At 41.6% G+C, this 25,308-nt stretch overlaps 1 protein-coding gene across 1 annotated transcript in view; it reads left to right on the top strand.

The window, feature by feature from the left end:
• LOC134614438 (pinopsin-like) overlaps positions 1–25,308 on the top strand; it is a 275,580-nt gene that overhangs the window by 194,901 nt on the left and 55,371 nt on the right. Inside the window, exon 4 of the mRNA XM_063458217.1 lies at positions 3,600–3,833. Within this exon, the coding sequence (XP_063314287.1) occupies positions 3,600–3,833 (234 nt within the window). The remainder of the gene's footprint in view (positions 1–3,599; positions 3,834–25,308) is intronic.

Raw genomic sequence — 25,308 nt, 5'->3', positions numbered from 1 at the left:
TACAGCGCCAATGTCCTTTGGTGCTGGCTCAGCTCCGCCCACGCTCCTCCTCTACCGATGTCAGCCGACGGGGGGGAGACCTAATTTGCATGCAAGTTCCAATTGGTCCACGTCAGTCCTGTGTCCCCATTCACATATGTTTTGGGGTCGCAGGCATGATGTGGACCAATCAAATAACACATAATAGTCTTTAAACTCCTCTGGCCCGTTTTGCTGTGGCATATCATGGTTTCTGTTCTTAGTACTCTTAAGTGCATTCCTTGACTCATCATGTTATTTCTGATATTGACCTTGGCTTTGTTGTTAACCCTGAGTTTCTCTGTAACCCGTTTTTGTCTTGCTTACCTGTTTGATATACCATGAACCTAATTTCAGCTAGCTCTCGTTTTTGCTGTCTCTTTTTTAGCCTGACATAGGCTTGTATTTGACCACATTTCCTCTCTCAATATTACTTTAGAGACACTATAGTCGCAAAAACAACTTTAGCTTAATGAAACAGTTTTGATATATAGATCATGCCCCTATAGTCTCACTTCTCAATTCTCTGCCATTTAAGAGTTAAATAACTCATCCCTGCATGTGACTAACACAGATTTTCTTAACACTTCCTGTAAAGAGCCATCTAATGTTTATACTTCCTTTTTTGCAAATTCTGTTTAATTTAGAAATTCTGCTATTTCCTGCTCTGTTAATAACTTGCTAGAACCTGTATGAGTCTCCTGTATTTAATTAAAGTTCAGTTTACAGAGCAAGCGATAAATACTTTTAAATGAAATTACATCTTATTAAAAATGAAACCATTTTGTTTTCATGCAGGCTCAGGCAGGGGAGGTGTGACTAGGGCTACATAAATAGAAGCAAACAAAATGGCAGTGAATTGAGCAGTGAAACTTCAGTGGCATGATCTATACACTAAAACCGTTTCATGAGGCTAAAAGTTGTTTGGATGACTATAGTGTCCCTTTAAGTCCGGCCACTGTAAGGCCCAGTAGTATGTTTATTTCAATCCAGTTCATTACTGCTAACCTAGACTTAGAGTGCTAGTGATATACCTCATGACTAGGAGAGATGAGCAGACATTTATGGGGTGCAGTGTTAGTTAAAACTAGGTAGACAAGGATCAGGAATGTTTAGTTTGAAACTGAGGGGAGGCAACAGAGAGACTGACACAGTAGCAGATGGTGAATTCAAATGTAGGCAACCCAGAGTTTATACTGGATTGGAGGTGGAATACATGGTAATGTTTCATGCCGATGGGAACAACTCTCCATAAAACAGACAACATATCGCTACTAGAAAGTGGATTAGAATTTTAGATGTTTTTGGTTTTAAGAATAAAAAAAAAACATTTAATTGAACATTGCTGGATTTACTAAGCGGTTTGATTTGTGTAAAGAAGGAGAGTGGAATTAAATGTAACACTGAGTTAGTGAGAATGGGCAGTTGGTGAAATTGTGGTATTCTAGCCTAAGAAAGCAATTTCAGATGTTGCAATTAAAGTGAAGGTGGCTAAAGAAAAGCTCACATTTTTGTTATATTAAGCTTTAAATTGAAATATGTAATCCAGAAAGAGATCAGATACACAGTGACAGACATTAATATCAGGTATTGTCACCATACAGGTGAAACTCAAAGGAAGCAATTATTTTGTCAGTAGAGGATGTGTAGATTAGAAGAACATGGGATCAACTTAAAAAAGTCAGTATAACAGATGCCAAAGGAGCTAAGAGTTTGGAACAACTGATCACCTCCTACCTTTGCAAAATTTGCAGAAAGATCCAAGAGCACAAGAAGAAAGAAGTGGCTTTAAGTTTTGCTACAGTATTTATAATGCTATCTATGAATTATAGCGCATCAACAAATTGAATTCTATTACCATGTCATCACGATGACATTGAAGACCCACATAGCTATAGCAGCCACAATGTGTCAAAAAAGGCAAATTGTCATGGATCCCAGTAAAAAGAAATTATATTCCTAAAACAGACCACATACCCTTCCAGTCTATATCAAGATATATTACAGTGATAAATTGTCCCACCAGAGGAACATATTTGTCAAGCAGTATGCAACAAATATATCTTCCCACACAGGGACTTACATGTTGTGTAGTGTATAATGCAATGATGTTACAATTAGATCTGTATCTGAATAAATGTAATAATTGGGTTATGAGAATTTGTGGCATGTTATACATATTTAAAATATACATATATATTTTTTGTAATATTATAATAATATTTTACCCTAATAAATGGTTAAAAATGTACCCAATATTATAGTGTACATGAATTGTGTTTTATGTATGGTGTGCCAAGGGTTCACCAATTGTATCATGCAAACCTTAATGCAGGGCCAGTTAACTTCCTTATATAGCAATCCTTATAAGATTATTTAGACCATACTCATCAAGCTACATCTTTAAAAAAGAGAAATAAGATGTGTTGCGGTGAAATGACTGCTCTTCTATTGCAGGCACAATGTGTAGTGAAGATGTGAGTAAATGAAAATTACGTAAATTGTTTCTTCATGAAGAATGGGGAGGGTGTGCATTTGGTGTTACATCTAGATAATTGAAGGTGTGCTGAAACGAGATGAGAGAAGTGGATGCTGAGTTTTAAAGAGTGTGGGTGAAATGTTGCTAAAGTGATTTGATTGTAGAGGTGCTTAGAGATATGATGGTTGAGCAAGAGATGCTGAGATTGAGTTGGAGCATAGAGATGCTTATGTTGCAGTAGAATAAGAAAAGTTCTCTGAGATGGATGGAAATGGAATGGGAAATGAGATGAAGAGTAGGAGCAGAGGGGGTGGGGGGCAGAGATGGATCTTGGTTCACTGCAGAGATTTGGGACAGACAAGCAAAGGCTTGCATAAAGTAATAATTATATTACACACAACATATGTTCTTCTGTATTTATACTGTCCAGCCAACACACATTTCCATCATCTTGTTCACTTACTCTTACAATACTTTACAAAAATCTCACTCATTTGGAAGCCTGAAAAATATATTGTGTGTATATTTTTCCATACATTCTAAACACATATTCATTGTTATTGTGTTAAGAATGCTGTTGTACTTCAAAGCTTAGAGAGCTGGATTGCTTTGAACATATTGAACTGTGCAATATTTCACATGATAAATGGAAAGCAGAATTTCTAATCATCTTTATTTGATAGAAAATAATTTTTTGTAACAAAGTAGCAACATGGCATTCACTGATCCAGAAAATTAAAAAAAGAAAGAAAAAAAGAAAGAAAGAAAGAAAAATACTTGGACTCGAACTAGTAAAATCAGGAATACAGAATAGACAATAAATATATGCAACAAAATAATACACACCTCCATTTATTGAAGGTGCAGTAGAATAAAAATAGTGCATCTGTACAGGTTTGCAGAAATAATATATCGAGGTCAGTCTTGAAAGTTACAACTTGCTGTATACAGAGAGCTCTTATGTAAGAACTACTTGAAATAAGAATCTATTTAGATGTGTATCAATAAGATCTTTGTAATGCCTATTGTGTCTAATCATTAATTTAAAAAAAATAGTTGATGTTTTTATACAGTTTTACAATCTTATTTTTTTCCTTATCAGGTTGGAAAGTTTAGAAAATGCACTGCTCGCAAACGAGAGTACCATGTGCTGTTCATGGTGATCACCACTGTTATTTGTTACCTAATGTGCTGGCTGCCATATGGAGTGATTGCCCTCCTTGCTACATTCGGCCGCCCAGGGGCAGTATCTCCAGCAGCAAGTGTGATTCCTTCAATTTTGGCTAAAAGCAGTACTGTGTTCAATCCAATCATCTACATTCTTATGAATAAACAGGTAAGTCATAATCACATACTCAGCATTGCTAGAGAGCGGTTTAAGGGTAAGCTCACAGAGAGGGCGATTATTTTTCTGCAGTTTGATTTCCTTTTACATAGTTACATAGGCAAAAGACATGCGTCTATCAAGTGCAGCCTATCTCACATCTGTTCTGCTGTTGATCCAAAAGAAGGCAAGACAAAAACCAATTTGAAGCACTTTTTAATTTACCACGCATATTTAACAAAAAAAAATAATATATATATATATATATATAAAAGAACATTATGTTTTGTAATGTATTCAGTATTCATCCTGTTGCTATTTCAACATATTTACAGACACTTATGCCTCGTTTCCACTGAGCGGATCGGTTCGGTTCAGTTCGGTACGGTTCGCTATTTTGGGTGTTTCCATTATGAAAGTGGTCCATACAAGCGAACCGTACCGATCCATTCAGGGCCCTGCTTCAGATGTAGGGCCATAGAAAATGGAACGGTTCGGTTAGGGCGGATCTACTATACAATCCATTGATTGGTGGACAGGAAGAGCATTTTTTCTAAACCCTGCATGGCCCTGAAGGTCTGACTTGCAGTGGAAACGCTCACCAGAATGGGCTGGTCCATTCTAAACCTTCCAAACTGTACCAACCCGAACCGATCCGCTCAGTGGAAACGAGGCATTATAAAACCACCTCTTCAGGCAGAGCATTCTACATCCTTATTGTTCTTTCTATAAAACATTTCCTTTGCTTTAGACTAATATCTCCTTTCTACCAGTCTAAATGGGTGGCCTCATGCCCTATGTATAGTGATGTATCTGAATAGATTGTATTGGCCCAGAATATATGTTTATAACGCTATTAAATCCACTATGAGGCACTGTTTTTCTAAACTTAACAGTTTTAAATTGGCTAACCTTTCTTCATAACTAAAATCTTCAATTACTTAAATTAATTTTCTAGCTCGCCTCTGCATTTTTTCTCGTGCCATAGTAGCCTTCTGTACAACAGGTGTCCAAAATTACACAGCATATTCAAGGTGCGGTCTTACCATTCATTTATAAAGAGGCAAAAGTATATTTTCATTGCAAAAATGAGTACCCTTTTTATATATAACAGTACCTTACTGGCCTTAGCAACAGCTTTTTGACATTGTGCATTGTTGCCTAGTTTGTTTGTCTATAACAATTCCCACATTCTTATCATATGGTGTTATGCCTAATTTACTACCTTTAGGGTATAAGTTGCTTTTACATGCTTTACCCTGAAGTACATAACTTTTTATTTTATCTACATTAAATTTAATTTGCCATTTGGGTGCGTAGTCCCGCAACCTATCTATATCCTTCTTTAGCAAAGTAATATCCTACTCACATTGTATTACTTTACAAACACTGAAACAGGACTTTAAATGCTCCTTACAAGATCATTTATAAATATGTTAAATAGAAGCGGTCCCAGAACAGAGCAGGGACAGCACGTACCACTTTTGTCCAGCACGTACCACTTTTGTCCAGCTGGAAAATGTATCATTAATGACAACTCGTTGTACTTTATCTTTACTCCAATGTTCTACCCAAGAACAAGAATTTTCATCTAGACCGATTTCTTTTAGTATGAATGCTAACCTATTGTGTGGAACTGTATCAAATGCCTTGGCAAAATCCAAATAGATTACATCAACTGCAACACACTGATCTATACTACTACTTACCTATGTTTCATAAAACATATTTTTTTATTTTATTTTTTTTACTTTAGAATTGATGTATTTACAATTATTTGAGAGCTGGTTTGCTCTCTTTGGCTATCACTTTCTAATTTTCTACTTTAGCCAATCTACCATATATACTCGAGTATAAGACGAGTTTTTCAGCACATTTTTTGTGCTGAAAACCCCCCACTCGTCTTATACTCGAGTCAATTGTCTGTATTATGGCAATTTACATTGCCATAATACAGACATGGACCGGGGGCTGGCAGGAAGCTGTAACTTACCTTTCCTGCAGCTCCTGTCAGCTCCCTTCTCTCTCCTCCGGTCCGTGCAGCTCCCAGGTCAGCTCCCTCTGCAAGTCTTGCAGAGCGTTGCCACGGGTTACCATGGCAAAGCTCCGCGCGGCCCGCGAGACTTGCAGAGGTAGCTGACCTGGGAGCTGCACGGACCGGAGGAGAGAGAAGGGAGCTGATAGGAGCTGCTGTGAAGGTAAGTAAGAGCTCTCTGCCAGCCCCCCTCCTACAGCCCATCCACTGGACCACCAGGGAGTGAGAGCCCCCCTCCCTGGCCAGCTAACAAGCAGGGAGGGGGGCCGGAAAAAAAAATCAAAAAATTATAATAAAATGTAAAAAAAAAAAGTAAGAAAAAAAAATAATAATTAAATAATAATAAAAAAATGCCCACCCCCCCACCAATGCTCTGCATCACACACACACACACACACACACACACACACACTGCACTCATACACACACACTGCACTCGTACACACTGCACTCATACACACACACTGCACTCATACACACACACTGCACTCATACACACACACTGCACTCATACACACACTGCATTCATACACACACTGCATTCATACACACACTGCATTCATACACACACTGCATTCATACACACGCTGCATTCATACACACGCTGCATTCATACACGCACTGCATTCATTCACACACTGCATTCATACACACTGCACTCATACACACACATTGCACTCATAATATACACACTGCATTTATACACACACACTGCACTCATACACACACTGCATTCATACACACACTGCATTCATACACACACACTGCATTCATTATATACACACACTGTAAATAAATATTCAATTAATAGAATTTTTTTAGGATCTAATTTTATTTAGAAATTTACCAGTAGCTGCTGCATTTCCCACCCTAGTCTTATACTCGAGTCAATAAGTTTTCCCAGTTTTTTGGGGTAAAATTAGGGGCCTCGGCTTATATTCGGGTCGGCTTATACTCGAGTATATACGGTAATCGCCTTTTTGTATGCATTATTGGATTCCTTATATGTTATATAGGATGCCTCTGATTTCAATGCTTAAACTACCCTTTTCTTATTTTTGAGTTTTTGGTTTAATTTCCCATAAAGCCACATTGGTTTTAATTTGTTTCCTTTATATTTATTAACGAATGGTACATACTGAGAATATTGTTTGAAGATACTCCATTTATCCTCAGTTGATATTTTTTCATTTACATTTTTGCCAGTCAGTGAGTTGTAAAGCTGCCTTTAACCCCTTAAGTGTCATGATTCCCTTTTATTCCAGAAATTTGGTCCTTAAGGGGTGAAACCTACTTAAAATGATACGTTTTAGTATACCCCAAGTGCATTTTATTTTTTGAATTAATTTCAAACGACTCAAATGAACAAAAAATAACTTTATAGTCCTATAATTTGTAAATTGTGTTAAAAATGTATATAAACAAACTAAAATTTTGCAACATTAGCTTACATTTTTAAAGTAATGTATGTTGTTCCATTTGCTCTTTGTTCAGGCAATGGTGCCCTCTAGTGTTTATATTTTATAATAATGCTAAACGTGAATTTAAAATCTGAAACAGCTCAGCTTCTACAGAACTGCTGGAATGGCAAAGAATTTATATATATTAATATATAATATTAGTAGTATATATTAGTTAGTCATTATTTAGATTGTACTGTCTATCTATCTATCTATCTATCTATCTATCTATCTATCTATCTATCGCATACCTTCCACTGTGTTCAGTATGTTCAAGAACGCAGCGGCTGGAGTTTATTAGACCCAAAACTTCATGAGGTTTTAAATGCTATGGGTGTAAATTCCCTTTCTGACAAACACACTTAAAGACCATAAGCCAGTTGAATACTATTCTTTTAGGAACATTACATTTGTTATTTTGTTTTTCAGTATCTCTGTGAGTGTTTTGCATACAGTCAGATGTTATGGTCATACTATTCACACTAGATAAGGTATAATTGGCATTGGAAATACTTTTAAATTCAGAAAATCCACTAATTCCTCCAATATGCCATGATATTTCTCTTTTAAAGTTAGAGAGAAATCTTTTAATTTGTAATGAATTGGTGAACCTGAGTAACATGACATAAGGGTATTGTCTAGTTGACAAATTAGTACAAAAACGTCAAATCTTGTAATGCAGAGTTTTGTTGTAATGCAGATTATTGGTTAAATTAATCTTGTGACATTACATTACAAGTAATGTATGTTGTTTTCATCTTTGTTTCATTTCCTCTTTGTTGAGGCAATGGTGCCCTCTAGTGTTTATATTTGACAAGATTTACCCTCTTTAACAGAAAATTACAACATTAAAAATAACGATATGTTCAGATTGTGAAAATAATTTATCGAATCAGTATCATATAGGTCTGATATTGTTTTTAAATTGTAAGATTGCCAGTGTGAAATGTCCAAATATTCTATATACAAAGATAGAACTGAAAGAGGACTAAAAGATAGAACTGAAATTTAGGGTTTGTCTTTTTTCAAACCTCTTTCTCAATTTAAAGAGCCAGCCCATCAATCTGGTCAGTGTTTGATTCGGAATTTTTAGTTGTCTAAAATGTTTACAATCTAACCAAGGACATAGATAAGGATCAGTCCCTTCACATTAGGTCCTTTCTAAGTTTTACCAGGTCTTTATCTCTTTTAATATTTAACATAAATAATGGGAAAGCATACACGTTTCATGAATTATTTTCATTTTAAGTATAGGTAAGTATAGGGCCTTCTTGGCTCCCCAAACATTTGTGGATAATAGAATTTCCATTTCTTTTATTATATTGGGTGGTACTGGGATCGGAATAGTTCTATAAAGATACAATATTTTTGGGACCAGGTATGTTTTAAGGATATTTATTCGTCCGAGCCAAGAAATCTCTAGGCCCTTCCATCTACTTATTGTCTCTTTGAGATCTATAATCGGCTCTGAATAATTTTTATACAGTGTAGACTTTAAATCTGAACAAAGTTTATTTCCTAAATATTGTACCTCTTTTTTAGACCAGTCCAATGTTTCATAACTTTCATCTGGAGTTAGTTTGATCTTTTAGTTTATTCTTAATCTCTTGTTGGATTGTTGTTATTTCTCTGCAAGTATCAGAGGAAGGGCACAGCTTGTTTATTCTCTCTCGACCAGCAAGGCAACTGTAGAGATCAGCTAGTGGTTTACCCTGTTTTCGTTTCAAATATATTAATTGTTTACTCAAATAGCCCCTAAGAAAACATTTCATCGAACACCATAGGGTAGAATTATGGTTTTCCTGCATAAAGGACTCAGCAGCCTTCAATAGCTGTTCCTTATTAGACTCATAAGCTAATGTGAAATCCTTCAACCTCCATTTAAAACAACTCTTGGATTATTATTTTTTAAAGAGATAAATACAGGGGCATGGTCTGACCAACTTATATTCCCTATTTGTGAGTCGACACAGAGATCTAAAAATGTAGCTTTCATAAAGAAAAAGTCAAATAGCGAATATGAGTATTGGGGATTTGAATAAAAAGTAAAATCTTTCTTCAGTGTGCTGAGTCTGCCATATATTACAAAGATTATATCTCAGTAAAGCGTTTGCGAGTGCCTTTGTTTGTGTCAGATCTCTCTTATTAGTTTTATTATTAACAGTTCTCTTTCTGTCTAACTCAGAATCGGCTATACAATTCATATCTCCAGCTAAGGCCAGAGTACCTTTAGAATAGTGTTCCACTATTTTCATTGTAGATTCAAAAAAAGTACTTGGGTGATCTGAAGGTGCGTATAAACTTACTAAGGTAAATACAATATCATTGATTTTACAAATTAAAATCAAATATTTCCCCAGATCATCAACAACATGATGGATATACACAAACGTAACCCTTGAAGTATTATTATAGCCACCCCCCTATTTTTCCCCCAAAAAAGCTTGATGTGTACATATAATTGGATATTTATGATAGTTCCACAATCCCATATCTCTGTCCTTCCAGTGTGTTTCCTGAGTAAAAGCAATGTCTAAATGGTGTCTGTTCAAACGATCTAAAAGACTTGCTCTTTTAAAAGGAGAATTTATAGTAATGGATTTTAATTACATTTATCCCTATGTTCCCACCTTTGAGAGCCACCATCCCATTCCAACCGCAGTGAGCATGTACTCTAATATATCCAGAATCCGTCCAAAAACAACAACAATAATATTCAATATAATAATCTCTACAGTTAGCAGAAAACAAAAAAACAAAGAATGTCCTGGTACATTCCTATCGACAAAAACATTCATTCCAGTCCAGTGTCTATAAAAACAGGCACTGAAAACATACATCCTATTGGCACGTGTGCTACCCATTTCGTGCCAAAATTTATATTTATTTATATGTTATATGTTGTAAGTTATAAATATTATTTATTATTAAATGTCTATCTGCTATATGATTGCTTAAAAATATATCATCTTATTGACGAATATTTGAAATATATTATATGTATATATATAATATATATATATATATATATATATATATATATATATATATATATATATATATATTTCAAATATTCGTCAATAAGATGATATATATATATATATATATATATATGTCTTTTTATATCTTAGAAAATAAATAAAGAAATTTGAAAAAAAATAATATTTGGTATTAACATTTGGAGTTTTCATTTAACTTTAATTATGCAAGGCAATAAATCTTTTGAACAGATGAGAGAGAAGGCTCACTAGATTACCATATGTGTAAAGCACTTCTTTGTATTAATCTAATAATTAAAATTAGTTTTTACATCAAAGGCAACACAAAAACAAACACGCAAAAAACACAAAACAAACGTTGTGCCCTGTGTCAAAAAACATGATTAAATAAAGTGATGACCACTGTAGTTTATAGTTTGGTTTTTAGACTTACTACAGTAATATAATACATTATAATACATTATGTCACTCCTTCAATTTGGTTAAAAAGATTTTCAAAGTTTCTAAGTGACACTCTGTTTCAGATTAGATTCCATATGGTAGAAAATAGTGACACTTTTAAGTCATTTAGAGTATATATGGTTTAAATGGAGATAGAGAATACTTGTATTAAATGTGTGCAGGGTAGGTTGAATAAGTTAGGTGATGTATTTTTTTCTTTCTTTATTTATTTATTACTGGTATTTATAAAGCACTAACAGATTCCGCAGCGCTGTACAATTAGTGGAGAACATACAATATACACAGACAGGTTGGGGAAACCTCTGAAGTAGCCTGCTGCAAGTAAATTCTACCTTCCCAGATTGTACTCTTATATTGCTTAGAGATTGAGGAGAAACTGATGATCAGCTGATAAAAAGATTAAGGTGTCTCACCAATTAAGGAAATTCCATTAAGGTGTTTCACCTATTTAAAGACACAGATAACACCATTAGTGAATGAATGTAATTATGAAAATAGCTAACCCAGGGAAGATTTCCCTTATCCAGCTCTCCTCTGTCACTCCAGTTACAATATTCAATTCAGAACGTTGCAGTTTAACAAAGGTACAGCTTGATCACCATCAGTACACCCTCAGCTGCCAGTTTAACATGCTATCCTGCACTTTAAGTAATAGCTGCTGCGAGGCAGTCCATATTCACTACATATACTAAAAGCTGAAGTGTCACCTAAACCAAAAACAAAAACCACGGGGTTAGGTGATGTTAAAATAAATCCCCCATTTTGGGAAGCTCAGCAGGTGGGGGCCTAAATCAGAAAAATGGGGCCCCCCGGCTCCCACCCCTGAGCGGCAGATGGGGGCCCTAAATTAGAATAAGGGGGGGACCTATTGTCTTCCCCCCTGGCCCCCACCCCTGAGTGAGGGGTGGGGGCCCTAAATAATAATAAGGGGGAACCTATTGGCCCTCCCTCCGGCTCTCACCCCTGAGCGGCAGGTGGGGGCCCTAAATTAGAATAAGCGGGGGAACTATTGTCCTCACCCTGGCCCCCTCCCCTGAGCGGAGTGTGGGGGCCCTAAATTAGAATTAGAGGGGAAGCCACAGGCTGTATAGTTTACTAATACTAAGGTAATCTTTACTTAGTATTAGTAAATTTGACTGAAAGACCAATTTAGGTCTTTCAGCCTTTTGGTAGATAGCTCCCTAATACCATGGAAATTGGGAGTTATCTACTAAGCGGCTGCAAGAGAACATCCGAAGTCCCAAAATGCCAAAGTTCAGAATTGTCGAAGTTTTGAATTGCCGAAGTCCCGAACTGAACCGAAGTTCTGAAGTTCTGAATTTCGGAATGCTGAACAGAACTGAAGTGCTGAAGTCCCGCATTTCGGAATGCCGAACCGAACCGAATATTTTCCCCATGCACATTCCTAATGTGTGTCCATTACTGTATTTCTCGGCCAACAGTATTCAACATTCATATGCGGTGTATATGAAGTGGGGTGGTAGCTTCCCATTTCTGACAGCCTAAGGGCAAAACTTATTTTTTAAATGTTATTATTTTTTAAATAAATGTTAATATATCCATAATGAGAACTATAGTCATATGTACAATTACTTGGGAGGACCTAGGTTATTCCTTGCCTGTTTTTATAGGTGGACCATAGCCCTTTCGCGGTATAGCTTCCTTTTCTTATCTTTGATTGGTTCCACATTATCACCTCATAGTCTAGAGTAGAGAAGATCAATGTAGTGACCTCTTTGATCGAAGATATGTTTGGTGTTTTCCAGTTATTTTACCAGCAATGTGGAAGCTGAGGTGAGTAAAGGGAACATTAGCCTAACAATTCAAGTGGGTATGGTGTCTGGTATCCGTTTGAGTAGAATAGTCTCACTGCTATTGTGGCGAAAGTGACCTCATCACTGGTTTTTGGAGGGGCCTCTTTGCTTGCCTCCTACTCTGTGACTGTGGGTCCTGCAATATACCTTGCCCAATACACTTTACAAGACTCCATTCATGTATTGTAAGTACTTTTGTACTCCATAAAGAGAGACTGACCATTGGCCCTAATTCCCTGGAACTGTTTTGGGCCTAGGACCATGTGCACGATGGGTCAAAATGGGATGGATATGTTGTTCACCCAGATCGGGGCTATCCAGGGATGTGACATTTGTGGCGATATGTGGTGTTTTGGGGTGTTTTCCAGACTTTGAAAAATGTATGGTTTTTTTCTGCTTAGAGTTAATTGAGTTAGTCCATTGTCTTCGTTAATTATATCACAGGCAGAGGGGAGGGATTGTGTACACTGTATGGGAGTGTCTGAATGTAAACCTCTGTTTTTATTGGCTTGTATGTTTTGTATTCGGTGCCCAACAAGGTCCACCTGGGTGTCAACCTTGTTGGGAAAATTGTATAAAAGGCTAGTGTGTCCCATTAAACTTGAGTTCCTGTTTTACCCTCAACATAGAGTCTCTGTCTCATGTGTGGGGGAAAAGGCTGCATCTACCCTGGGAATTGCTATAAAAATAGATCTAGCAGCAAAATTATGAATTCCAAAGAGACTCAGGAATATATTGCCAGAAACTTTGTCCACCACCCAACTGTTCATGAATATTTGTAACTGTCACAGAGACAAACTCTGCTTCTCTAGACCTTGGTCCTTGGCCACACCACTAAAAACAATCATACTATGTAACTCCCCAGGGATTATAATCACTAAACTCTTTTAAGAGCTCTTCCTGCTCGACTCTCTGGAGGAAGAGAGGTTCACCAACTGGAAGCTGGATCCTGGTCTTGGGTCCAGGGTGGGTGGAGGACGGCAAGTCCCAGCCAAGCTGAGTGCAGGCTGATGGTGTCTGGTGGAGTGCTTGGAGTCCTCTGGGAGCACTAGGAGCATCTGTCGACGGAGGTACCCAACCGGGGTACAGGAAGCTCCTTTACAGTTATGGTCTAGTATACAACCAATTGCCTCCCATATTAATTTGGAAATCTCTCTCCAGAATGACTGTAATAAGTTGCATGTCCAGTACATATGGAGCATTGTCCCCTCATGGGAGAGGCATCTCCAGCATCTATCACTTATGTTGGGTTATATTGTTTTGAGACGAGTGGGTACCATGTACCCTCTATACAACTATACCCTCTATACCTCTATACCCTCTATACCAATTAAACATTTTGAGTGAGGCTTCTAAGTTTTGTCTATGTCCTTTTGCCATTCTGTAACAAAACTCCATGTTGTTTTGACCTTTTAATTGCCAGTATGAAAAGGTGAGACTGGGAGGTATATATGTTGTCTGTAATTCTGTCATGGTGCAGAGTACACTTTGAGTATACAGTTGGTAAGTAAGGTTATGATCCCTCCATCTAAGATACAGAAACATTTCATTACATAGTATGATTGTTTTTAGTGGTGTGGCCAAGGACCAAGGTCTAGAGAAGCAGAGTTTGTCTCTGTGACAGTTCCAAATATTCATCAACAGTTGGGTGGTGGGCAAAGTTTCTGGCAATATATTCCTGAGTCTCTTTGGAATTCATAATTTTGCTGCTAGATCTATTGTTCCACAGCAGTGTTTTTCTATCTCTATCCATTGTGGGGGTGTAGGTAGTGGAATGTGCAGTGAGATTGTTTGCAAGATGTGTTGCTTGGTAATACGCATTCAGGTTTAGGAATCCTATGTCTGCTGGTCTCATAAGTAGATTGTGTGGGACTCAAGGGTGTTTGCCTCCACAACTAAATTTGAATAGGGTGGATTGTAGCTTTTTTATGTACTACTATAGCAGGGCTATTTGTAGTGAGCAGAATAAGTTTTTCGGTAAAATTGTAATTTTAATGACTGCGGCCAAGCCATTACAGATTGTTATTGCCATGATTGCAATATCTGTTCTACTTTAAGAGTTTTACATAATTGGTAGCAAAAAGATACTTTTTTGTAATTGTTATGCCTAGGAAAGTTAGGTAGTCCTCTCAAGTTATATTTGAATAGACGTTTGTATCTGTCTTAGGGGTATTAATGCAAATAACTTGGGTTTTAGAGATATTCAGTTGGTAATATGATTGTTGGCTATAGCATTATATTTCTTTGTGAAGATTTGGGAGCTAAATTTGTGGGTTTGTAAGAAAGATGTTATTGGCGGATAAATTAAGTTTATATACTGTGCCGCCTATGATATCATGGTTGTTCCAAATGGCTAATACCAGTGGTTCTAGTGCTAACACATATATAGTGGGGATAAGGGGCAACCCTGTTGGGTTCCATTGGCAATTATGAAGTAAGTGGAGCAAGAGCCTGAGTCGCTGTAGGGAAGCTGTTGAGCGCTTTAATCATGGTTAACAAAACTTGGTGGTATATCATATCTTACCAGTACCTCATATAAAAAGCGCCAGTTTAGTATGTCTAACACTTTTTCAGCATCAAGAGAGTCCATTACCTCAACTTTTTCGGTTGAGGTAATGGAGGATATCTGATAGTTTTTGCGTGTTGTCGGGGCCTTGTCTTCCTGATATAAACCCTACTTGGTCTGTGGTGATCAGGTTGGGCAGCAATTATTTGAGTCTTTCAGTCTTTCGGTGTATATTTTGGCATATAATTTGGCATCTACATTTAGCAGTGATATGGGTAGAAAATGTAGGCATATGGTTGGAGGTTTTCCAGGTTTAGGGAGGGTGATGACTTGCTGCAAGAATTCTGTAGAGAATGTTCCCATATGGGTAGCTTGGTTAAAGACTTGTGTCATATATGGAACTAGTGTGGTTTTGAATGTGGTGTTATAGATGTTTGTAAAGGTTGTCCGGGCCAGGGTCCTTTCCCTTGGGCATGGTTTCAATAAGTTGTGTTACTTCTTGGTCTGTGATCGAGTTAGTCAATTGCGCTATATGGTGCTCTTGTAGTTCTGGCAAGCTAGGTTGGTTCAAGTAATCGTTAATAGTGTTGTCGCGAACCCGAAATTTTCGGTTCGCGAACGGCAAACGCGAACTTCCGCAAATGTTCGCGAACCGGCGAACCGCGCAAACCGCCATTGACTTCAATGGGCAGGCGAATTTTAAAACCAACAGGGACTCTTTCTGGCCACAAAAGTGATGGAAAAGTTGTTTCAAGGGGACTAACACCTGGACTGTGGCATGCCGGAGGGGGTCCATGGCAAAACTCCCATGGAAAATTGCACAGTTGATGCAGAGTCTGCTTTTAATCCATAAAGGGCAGAAATCACCTAACATTGACACCTGTCCTCAAAGCCCTGCCCTGATACACACTGACACAGAGCAGAATAGAGACTGTTCCCCGTCCTCAGAGACCAAGATACACACTGACACAGAGCAGAATAGAGACTGTTACCCCTACATAGGGTCACTTGGCAGATATGGCGGGGTCGTGGGAGAGGGAGGATGACTTTCACCTCTTCCCCTGTTAGATTCCCGTTGTGCTGTGACATCACCCTTATACGCTGTGTAAAGCATACTATTTAATTTGATCAGCATGGCCACTTGAGTTTTTATAGTTTTCACGCTGCTTGTAGTTTATATATGGTTCACAAAAATCAAACAAACGATAAAGTAAACGTGTAAGGATTCAGAATATTCTTTCAAACCCTTACACATTGTGTGTACGTATTTTTTGTCTTAAGTTTGTGGCTTTAAAGAGGTTTACGTTGTTTCTATGATGTGCATAACATGTTCTTGTAAATGTTTGTTACATTTTTCCTGGAATTGTAATTTTTCAATCTGAATAAAGATAGTCAAATCCCTGATACACACTGACACAGAGCAGAATAGGGACTGTTCCCCCTACATAGGGTCACTTGGCAGATATGGATTGACACCTATCCTAATGATCCCTGATACACACTGACACAGAGCAGAATAGAGACTGTTCCCCCTACATAGGGTCACTTGGCAGATATGGATTGACACCTGTCCTCAAAACCCCTGATACACACTGACACAGAGCAGAATAGGGACTGTTCCCCCTACATAGGGTCACTTGGCAGATATGGATTGACACCTATCCTAATGATCCCTGATACACACTGACACAGAGCAGAATAGAGACTGTTCCCCCTACATAGGGTCACTTGGCAGATATGGATTGACACCTGTCCTCAAAACCCCTGATACACACTGACACAGAGCAGAATAGAGACTGTTCCCTGTCCACAGAGACCATGATACACACTGACACAGAGCAGAATAGAGACTGTTCACCGTCCACAGAGACCATGATACACACTGACACAGAGCAGAATAGGGACTGTTCCTCCTACATAGGGTCACTTGGCAGATATGGATTGACACCTGTCCTCAAAACCCCTGATACACACTGACACAGAGCAGAATAGGGACTGTTCCCCCTACATAGGGTCACTTGGCAGATATGGATTGACACCTGTCCTCAAAACCCCTGATACACACTGACACAGAGCAGAATAGGGACTGTTCCCCCTACATATGGTCACTTGGCAGATATGGATTGACACCTGTCCTCAAAACCCCTGATATACACTGACACAGAGCAGAATAGAGACTGTTCCCTGTCCACAGAGACCATGATACACACTGACACAGAGCAGAATAGGGACTGTTCCCCTTACATAGGGTCACTTGGCAGATATTGATTGACACCTATCCTCAAAACCCCTGATACACACTGACACAGAGCAGAATAGAGACTGTTCCCTGTCCACAGAGACCATGATACACACTGACACAGAGCAGAATAGAGACCGTTCACCGTCCACAGAGACCATGATACACACTGACACAGAGCAGAATAGAGACTGTTCCCCGTCCACAGAGACCATGATACACACTGACACAGAGCAGAATAGGGACTGTTCCTCCTACATAGGGTCACTTGGCAGATATGGATTGACACCTGTCCTCAAAACCCCTGATACACACTGACACAGAGCAGAATAGGGACTGTTCCCCCTACATAGGGTCACTTGGCAGATATGGATTGACACCTGTCCTCAAAACCCCTGATACACACTGACACAGAGCAGAATAGGGACTGTTCCCCCTACATATGGTCACTTGGCAGATATGGATTGACACCTGTCCTCAAAACCCCTGATATACACTGACACAGAGCAGAATAGAGACTGTTCCCTGTCCACAGAGACCATGATACACACTGACACAGAGCAGAATAGGGACTGTTCCCCTTACATAGGGTCACTTGGCAGATATTGATTGACACCTATCCTCAAAACCCCTGATACACACTGACACAGAGCAGAATAGAGACTGTTCCCTGTCCACAGAGACCATGATACACACTGACACAGAGCAGAATAGAGACCGTTCACCGTCCACAGAGACCATGATACACACTGACACAGAGCAGAATAGAGACTGTTCCCCGTCCACAGAGACCATGATACACACTGACACAGAGCAGAATAGGGACTGTTCCTCCTACATAGGGTCACTTGGCAGATATGGATTGACACCTGTCCTCAAAACCCCTGATACACACTGACACAGAGCAGAATAGGGACTGTTCCCCCTACATAGGGTCACTTGGCAGATATGGATTGACACCTGTCCTCAAAACCCCTGATACACACTGACACAGAGCAGAATAGAGACTGTTCCCTGTCCACAGAGACCATGATACACACTGACACAGAGCAGAATAGAGACTGTTCACCGTCCACAGAGACACTGACACAGAGCAGAATAGGGACTGTTACCCCTACATAGGGTCACTTGGCAGGTATGGATTGACACCTGTCCTCAAAGCCCATGATACACACTGGGGGGAGCTACTGTCCTCCCCAACCCCTGCGCGGTGGTTGGGGGCCATAAATCACAATGGGGGGACCTACTGTCCTCCCCCCCTCGGCCCCCACCCCTGCGCGGTGGGTGGGGGCCATAAATCACAATGGGGGGACCTACTGTCCTCCCCCCTCGGCCCCCATCCCTGCGCGGTGGGTGGGGGGCATAAATCACAATGGGACGGACCTACTGATAGGAGTGGAGTATTGTTCATATCAGTTTAATACCTTCCGCGTCTACTATCAGTGGACGTGTAAATGGCAGAGATTTTTAATTGTTGAATCACCTCCCCTTTTTAGGCCAAGGTGGGAAGATGCTTAGACCACTGGTATATTGGTGCCATCTTGGAGGATTTTTTTTTGGTTTGGTTTTTGAAGCCACAGTGCTGCACCAGTGGGCCTAAAAATTAGGCATGTACACATGCCTGAAAAATTTGGTATTGTTGCAGCCGCTGCTGTAGCAGCGGCCAGAAAAATTGATGTTTGTTTCACAGGCAGAAAGTGCCCTAAAACATGGCGGCTTGAACCCTAGTTGGTGGCGGATAAGTCACGCAAGTCAAACGTCATTCAGAGCTAAAATACAGCAGCGTGTGGACCATTTTTAGCCCAAGGCGGCTCATCTCATCAGGCCTTTTGTAAGCGAATGTATCGCCAAGTGTCAGTCCCTTCGGGATCCATCCCTCATTCATCTTAATAAAGGTGAGGTAATCTAGACTTTTTTGACCTAGGCGACTTCTCTTCTCAGTGACAATACCTCCTGCTGCACTGAAGGTCCTTTCTGACAGGACACTTGAAGCGGGGCAGGCCAGAAGTTCTATCGCAAATTGGGATAGCTCAGGCCACAGGTCAAGCCTGCACACCCAGTAGTCAAGGGGTTCATCGCTCCTCAGAGTGTCGATATCTGCAGTTAAGGCGAGGTAGTCTGCTACCTGTCGGTCGAGTCGCTCTCTGAGGGTGGATCCCGAAGGGCTGTGGCGATGCATAGGACTTAAAAAGGTCCGCATGTCCTCCATCAACAACACGTCTTTAAAGCGTCCTGTCCTTGCCGGCGTGGTCGTGGGAGGAGGAGGATGACTTCCACCTCTCCCCCTGTTAGATTCCCGTTGTGCTGTGACATCACCCTTATACGCTGTGTAAAGCATACTTTTTAATTTATTTTGCAAATGCTGCATCCTTTCCGACTTGTTGTAATTCGGTAACATTTCCGCCACTTTCTGCTTATACCGGGGGTCTAGTAGCGTGGACACCCAGTACAGGTCGTTCTCCTTCAGCCTTTTTATACGAGGGTCCCTCAACAGGCAGGACAGCATGAAAGACCCCATTTGCACAAGGTTGGATGCCGAGCTACTCATTTCCCGTTCCTCCTCCTCACTGATGTCATTGAAGGTATGTTCTTCCCCCCAGCCACGTACAACACCACGGGTACCAGATAGGTGACAACGAGCACCCTGGGATGCCTGTTGTGTTTGGTCTTGCTCCTCCTCCTCAAAGCTACATTCCTCCTCTGACTCCTCTTCCTCACAATCCTCTTCCAGCGTTGCCGCAGGTCCAGCAAGCGATGCTGATAAGGCTGTTTCTGGCAGGGCCGGACTGGGGATACAAAGCAGCCCTGGGAAAAAAAATCTATGCCAGCCCCATAAGTCATTGCGCCATATATTGTCGCATTTAATATGTAAGGCTATGTCTTGCCACCCCAGATGATTGAGTAATTATATATATATATATATATATATATATATATATATATATATATAGCTTTTTCTTATATAATATATTGGTCCTTTCAGAGTAAAACATTTAATTATACAGTAAGCATACTCACATGCAGACACAGACAATCTCACTGACACACACAAGCTCATTGATACACAGCCTCATAGACAAACAATTTCACTAATATACATAAGCTCATTGACATAAAAATACAAGCTCACTCACTAGCAGACACACACACACATGCAAGCAAGCAAACTCACTAGCAGGCGCACACACACACACAGCTTAATGTAGTGGTTCTGGTGTCTATAGCCTGTCCCTGCAGGCTTTTGAATGTAAACACTGACTTTTCAGAGAAAAGGCAGTGTTTACATTGCTTCCTAGTGACACCTCTAGTGACAGACACTCAGACGGTCACTAGAGGCGCTTCCTGTGTCAGTGCGGATTGGCTGAGATCATCAAGCTTGATGATCTCAGTCATAGAGGCAGAGACCAACATGACGTTGGAAAAAAAAAAGTGAGTAAAACACTATTTTTACAAACACACACAGACACTATGACTGACACACACACACCATGACAGACATACACACACCATGACACAGACAGACACACACACACACCATGATACAGACACACAGTGACACAGAGACACACACACACACACACAGCATGACACACACAGCATGACACAGACACACACACAGCATGACACAGACACAGACACAGCATGACACACACACACACACAGCATGACACAGGAACACACACAGCGTGACACAGACAGACACACACACAGCATGACACAGACAGACACACTCCCACTGACATACATACTTGTTGCTACCTGTGTGGGTGGGTGGGCAGACTGATAGGTGCCCCTCCCCTTCTGTGCCCTCTTTTGCCCCCTGTGTGCTTTTTAGCCCCTTCCCCTCCTGTGCCCTTATGTAGCACCCTCCCTTCCTGTGCCCTCTTTAGCCCCCTCCCGTGCCCTCTTTAGCCACCTTCCTTCCTGTGCCCTCTTTAGCCCCCTTCCGACTTGTACCCTCTTCAGCCCCTTTTGTGCTCATCTTTTGGCCCCTCTCCCCTTCCTGTGACCTCTTAGCCCCCTCCCCTCCTGTGCCCTTTGTTACCCCCCCTCCCCTCCTGTGCCCTTTGTTACCCCCCTCCCCTTCCTGTGACCTCTTAGCCCCCTCCCCTCCTGTGCCCTTTGTTACCCCCCCTCCCCTTCCTGTGACCTCTTAGCCCCCTCCCCTCCTGTGCCATTTGTTACCCCCCCTCCCCTTCCTGTGACCTCTTAGCCCCCTCCCCTCCTGTGCCCTTTGTTACCCCCCCTCCCCTCCTGTGCCCTTTGTTACCCCCCACCCTCCCCTTCCTGTGACCTCTTAGCCCCCTCCCCTCCTGTGCCCTTTGTTACCCCCCTCCCCTCCTGTGCCCTTTGTTACCCCCCCTCCCCTCCTGTGCCCTTTGTTACCCCCCACCCTCCCCTTCCTGTGACCTCTTAGCCCCCTCCCCTCCTGTGCCATTTGTTACCCCCCTCCCCTCCTGTGCCATTTGTTACCCCCCCTCCCCTCCTGTGCCCTTTGTTACCCCCCACCCTCCCCTTCCTGTGACCTCTTAGCCCCCCTCCCCTCCTGTGCCATTTGTTACCCCCCCTCCCCTCCTGTGCCATTTGTTACCCCCCCCCTCCTGTGCCCTTTGTTACCCTCCCCCTCCCCTCCTGTGCCCTTTGTTACCCCCCTCCCCTCCTGTGCCCTTTGTTACCCCCCACCCTCCCCTTCCTGTGACCTCTTAGCCCCCTCCCCTCCTGTGCCATTTGTTACCCCCCCTCCCCTCCTGTGCAATTTGTTAACCCCCCCTCCTGTGCCCTTTGTTACCCCCCACCCTCCCCTTCCTGTGACCTCTTAGCCCCCTCCCCTCCTGTGCCATTTGTTACCCCCCCTCCCGTGCCATTTGTTACCCCCCCTCCCCTCCTGTGCCCTTTGTTACCCCCCCTCCCCTCCTGTGCCCTTTGTTACCCCCCCTCCCCTCCTGTGCTCTTTGTTACCCCCCCTCCTCTCCTGTGCTCTTTGTTACCTCCCCTCCCCTCCTGTGCTCTTTATTACCCCCCACCCTCCCCTTCCTGTGCCCTTTGTTACCCCCCCTCCCCTCCTGTGCTCTTTGTTACCCCCCACCCTCCCCTTCCTGTGCCCTTTGTTACCCCCCCTCCCCTCCTGTGCTCTTTGTTACCCCCCACCCTCCCCCTCCTGTGCCATTTGTTACCCCCCCTCCCGTGCCATTTGTTACCCCCCCTCCCCTCCTGTGCCCTTTGTTACCCCCCCTCCCCTCCTGTGCCCTTTGTTACCCCCCCTCCCCTCCTGTGCTCTTTGTTACCCCCCCTCCTCTCCTGTGCTCTTTGTTACCTCCCCTCCCCTCCTGTGCTCTTTATTACCCCCCACCCTCCCCTTCCTGTGCCCTTTGTTACCCCCCCTCCCCTCCTGTGCTCTTTGTTACCCCCCACCCTCCCCTTCCTGTGCCCTTTGTTACCCCCCCTCCCCTCCTGTGCTCTTTGTTACCCCCCACCCTCCCCTTCCTGTGACCTTTGTTACTTCCCCCCCCACCCCCTCCCCTCCTGTGCTCACCTTCCAGCCCAGCCAGCCTTCCTGAAGCTCTTCTCGCGGCCGCAGGGGAAGCTCTTCTGGTGGCCGCTGGGGGAGCAGGCTGTTCTGTCTCTGCTCCCCCTCCCTCGCGCGCAGCTTAATGAGACCGGGGCCGGAATATGACGTCATATTCCGGCACCGGTCTCTTTCTAGCGCGCGAGGGAGGGGGAGCAGAGACAGAACAGCCTGCTCCCCCAGCGGCCGCCAGAAGAGCTTCCCCTGCGGCCGCAAGGAGAGCTTCCCCTGTGGCCGCCATCCAAGCTCTCCATGCGGCCGCAGGACATCCACATGTCTCCCCGGCCCGGCCCCTAAAAATCAGATCCTGTTCCGTCGTGTGGTCCTTGGTGAAATCACCACACAGTGTTTGGTTCTAATGAGTGCAACGTAAATGGCTGCACAGGAGCTGGCCAACTGGAGAATTCAAAAGAGAAAACATGCACTGGAACTAATCGAGAAAGAGGAAAGACAGCCATACCAGATTCAGATGACAAAGCTGACACACAAGGGGTTAATTGAAATTGATACCGTGCCCGATCAGAACTTGACCCTAGAGGATCTGTCTGATTCTGTGCGGCAGCCTCAGGATTCTCAGCAGGATTGCATCTCAGAGAAAAGGGACACAACATCCCAACACAAGAGCCACCTTTTAGATCAGGACTGCCTTATATGCAAAGGGCTGATAAACCCTCCAGGCGATGCTGACTTAAGCCAATGGGTAATTACCAAGAAACCAGATAAAATATGGAAACACCATATAACTAATGGCAATCAACATTCTTCATGCATTGAAAAGAAGAACAAGAAATTGTATGATCCAGATACTAGACTCACAGATCCAGCAGACTCAAGTGTGTGGAAGGGATTCCTTCACATGTTCTCTATAAAGCAGTTTTAAGTTACAGCCACGCCAGAGTCTGGTTATAGCAGTCATCTTTGCCAGGATTTACCAAAAGTGTTAACATCCAAAGGATGCATTTTGCAAGAGTCTGTTTGGGAATATGTGGATCGTATCTGGCCAGAGTGCACCAAGGACATGTGTGTGATCCGACTGAATCAAAGAACGTCAAGTGATGCAGTTTCATATGCTCGGCTGTATTCTTATCTTAATCGGAAGCTGAGATATGCAATCATCAGAAGTCATGGCATGGAGGCGTTCCTAGTGCCTCTACCTGCCGGCCAACCCATCCCTCAAAGATTGCGTCCTTTGGGAGGTCCAGGTTTGGAAGACAACCATCCTATTCTGCTTCTGATCTTGCTTCTTCCAAGCCATCCTTCCTGGACAGCTTATCCCAAAAAATCTTCCAAGAAACATAAAGAAGGTTTGGATATCCCAGATGATATTTTCTCTGACATATTAGCAGATGTTGAATGAGAGGAGAGACAAATGGCCGAGCAAGGGCTCCCTCCTCCAGGTTTCCCAAATTTTGAGCAGTGGAATCAGAATTCTGAGGATACAGGAGAGGAAGTTGGCATGCCTGAGATCATGAATATGCTCCAAAATTTGAGCAATGGCCTTCAGTTCCCAGGAGAATTCTCTGTAATTATAGGAGAGAGTCAGGGTGCTAATATTATGCCACCTCTCCATGTGCCAAATACTGTTCCAGCAGGTCTCCCATATCCATCATTTCCATTGTATCCAGAAGCAGCCTACCCTGGCTGGCATGGTATGTTGCCCACTACTCATGCAGTAAATCCATTGTCCATTGACCCAGCCAATCTCTTCTCTTACCCGCTTTCACAAATAATACCACCTAACTTCTTATCTGATCAACATTTTACTGCAGGACCTCAACCTTTTGCATAAATGTTGTAGTTTTGTTATATTTACATTTTTTGTTTTTTTTTAACTGTTATGTTTTAGCGAAATATTGAAAAAAATACATGTAATGTGCTGAACATCAAAGCTGAAATTTTTATTTGTCTCAGTAAGTTGAAAGCCATACTTTCTATGGGTGTTTCAAATGTTCAATAATTGTTTTCTGAAGAAAGCATAACTGTCTGTTTTTAGCAAGCAACAACCCCATATTAAGCTGTTTATTCACTGAAAATCTATTTGTACTGAATTGAAAACTGAATTACAAAATGTAGGCAAAAAACGAATGATTTGAATATATTCTTCAAATACCAGAATTTTTTAATTTGTTTTTTAGTTCACTACTATTCTGTGTTTAGTAATGTATAAGTGTGCCAGATGTGACAAGTTTACATAGGTTAATTATAGCCACTGTTATATCTGGGCTACAAATACATGCATTTTGGCAAACACCTCAAATCCCATGTAAGCTGAATTTCTGTGATTTATTTTCTGTTGCATGTGTACAGTTGTACTGTAAAATGGGTAAAGCATGGGATATGTTTTTACATTTGTATACTAAAAATTTTAATATACGGTGAAAAAAAAAAAAAAAAAAAAAAAAAGGA

Source organism: Pelobates fuscus, chromosome 1, assembly GCF_036172605.1.
Source record: "Pelobates fuscus isolate aPelFus1 chromosome 1, aPelFus1.pri, whole genome shotgun sequence".
Lineage (NCBI taxonomy): Eukaryota > Metazoa > Chordata > Amphibia > Anura > Pelobatidae > Pelobates > Pelobates fuscus.
Note: the sequence above shows the minus strand (reverse complement) of the source record. Positions and strands in the feature narration are given on the sequence as shown.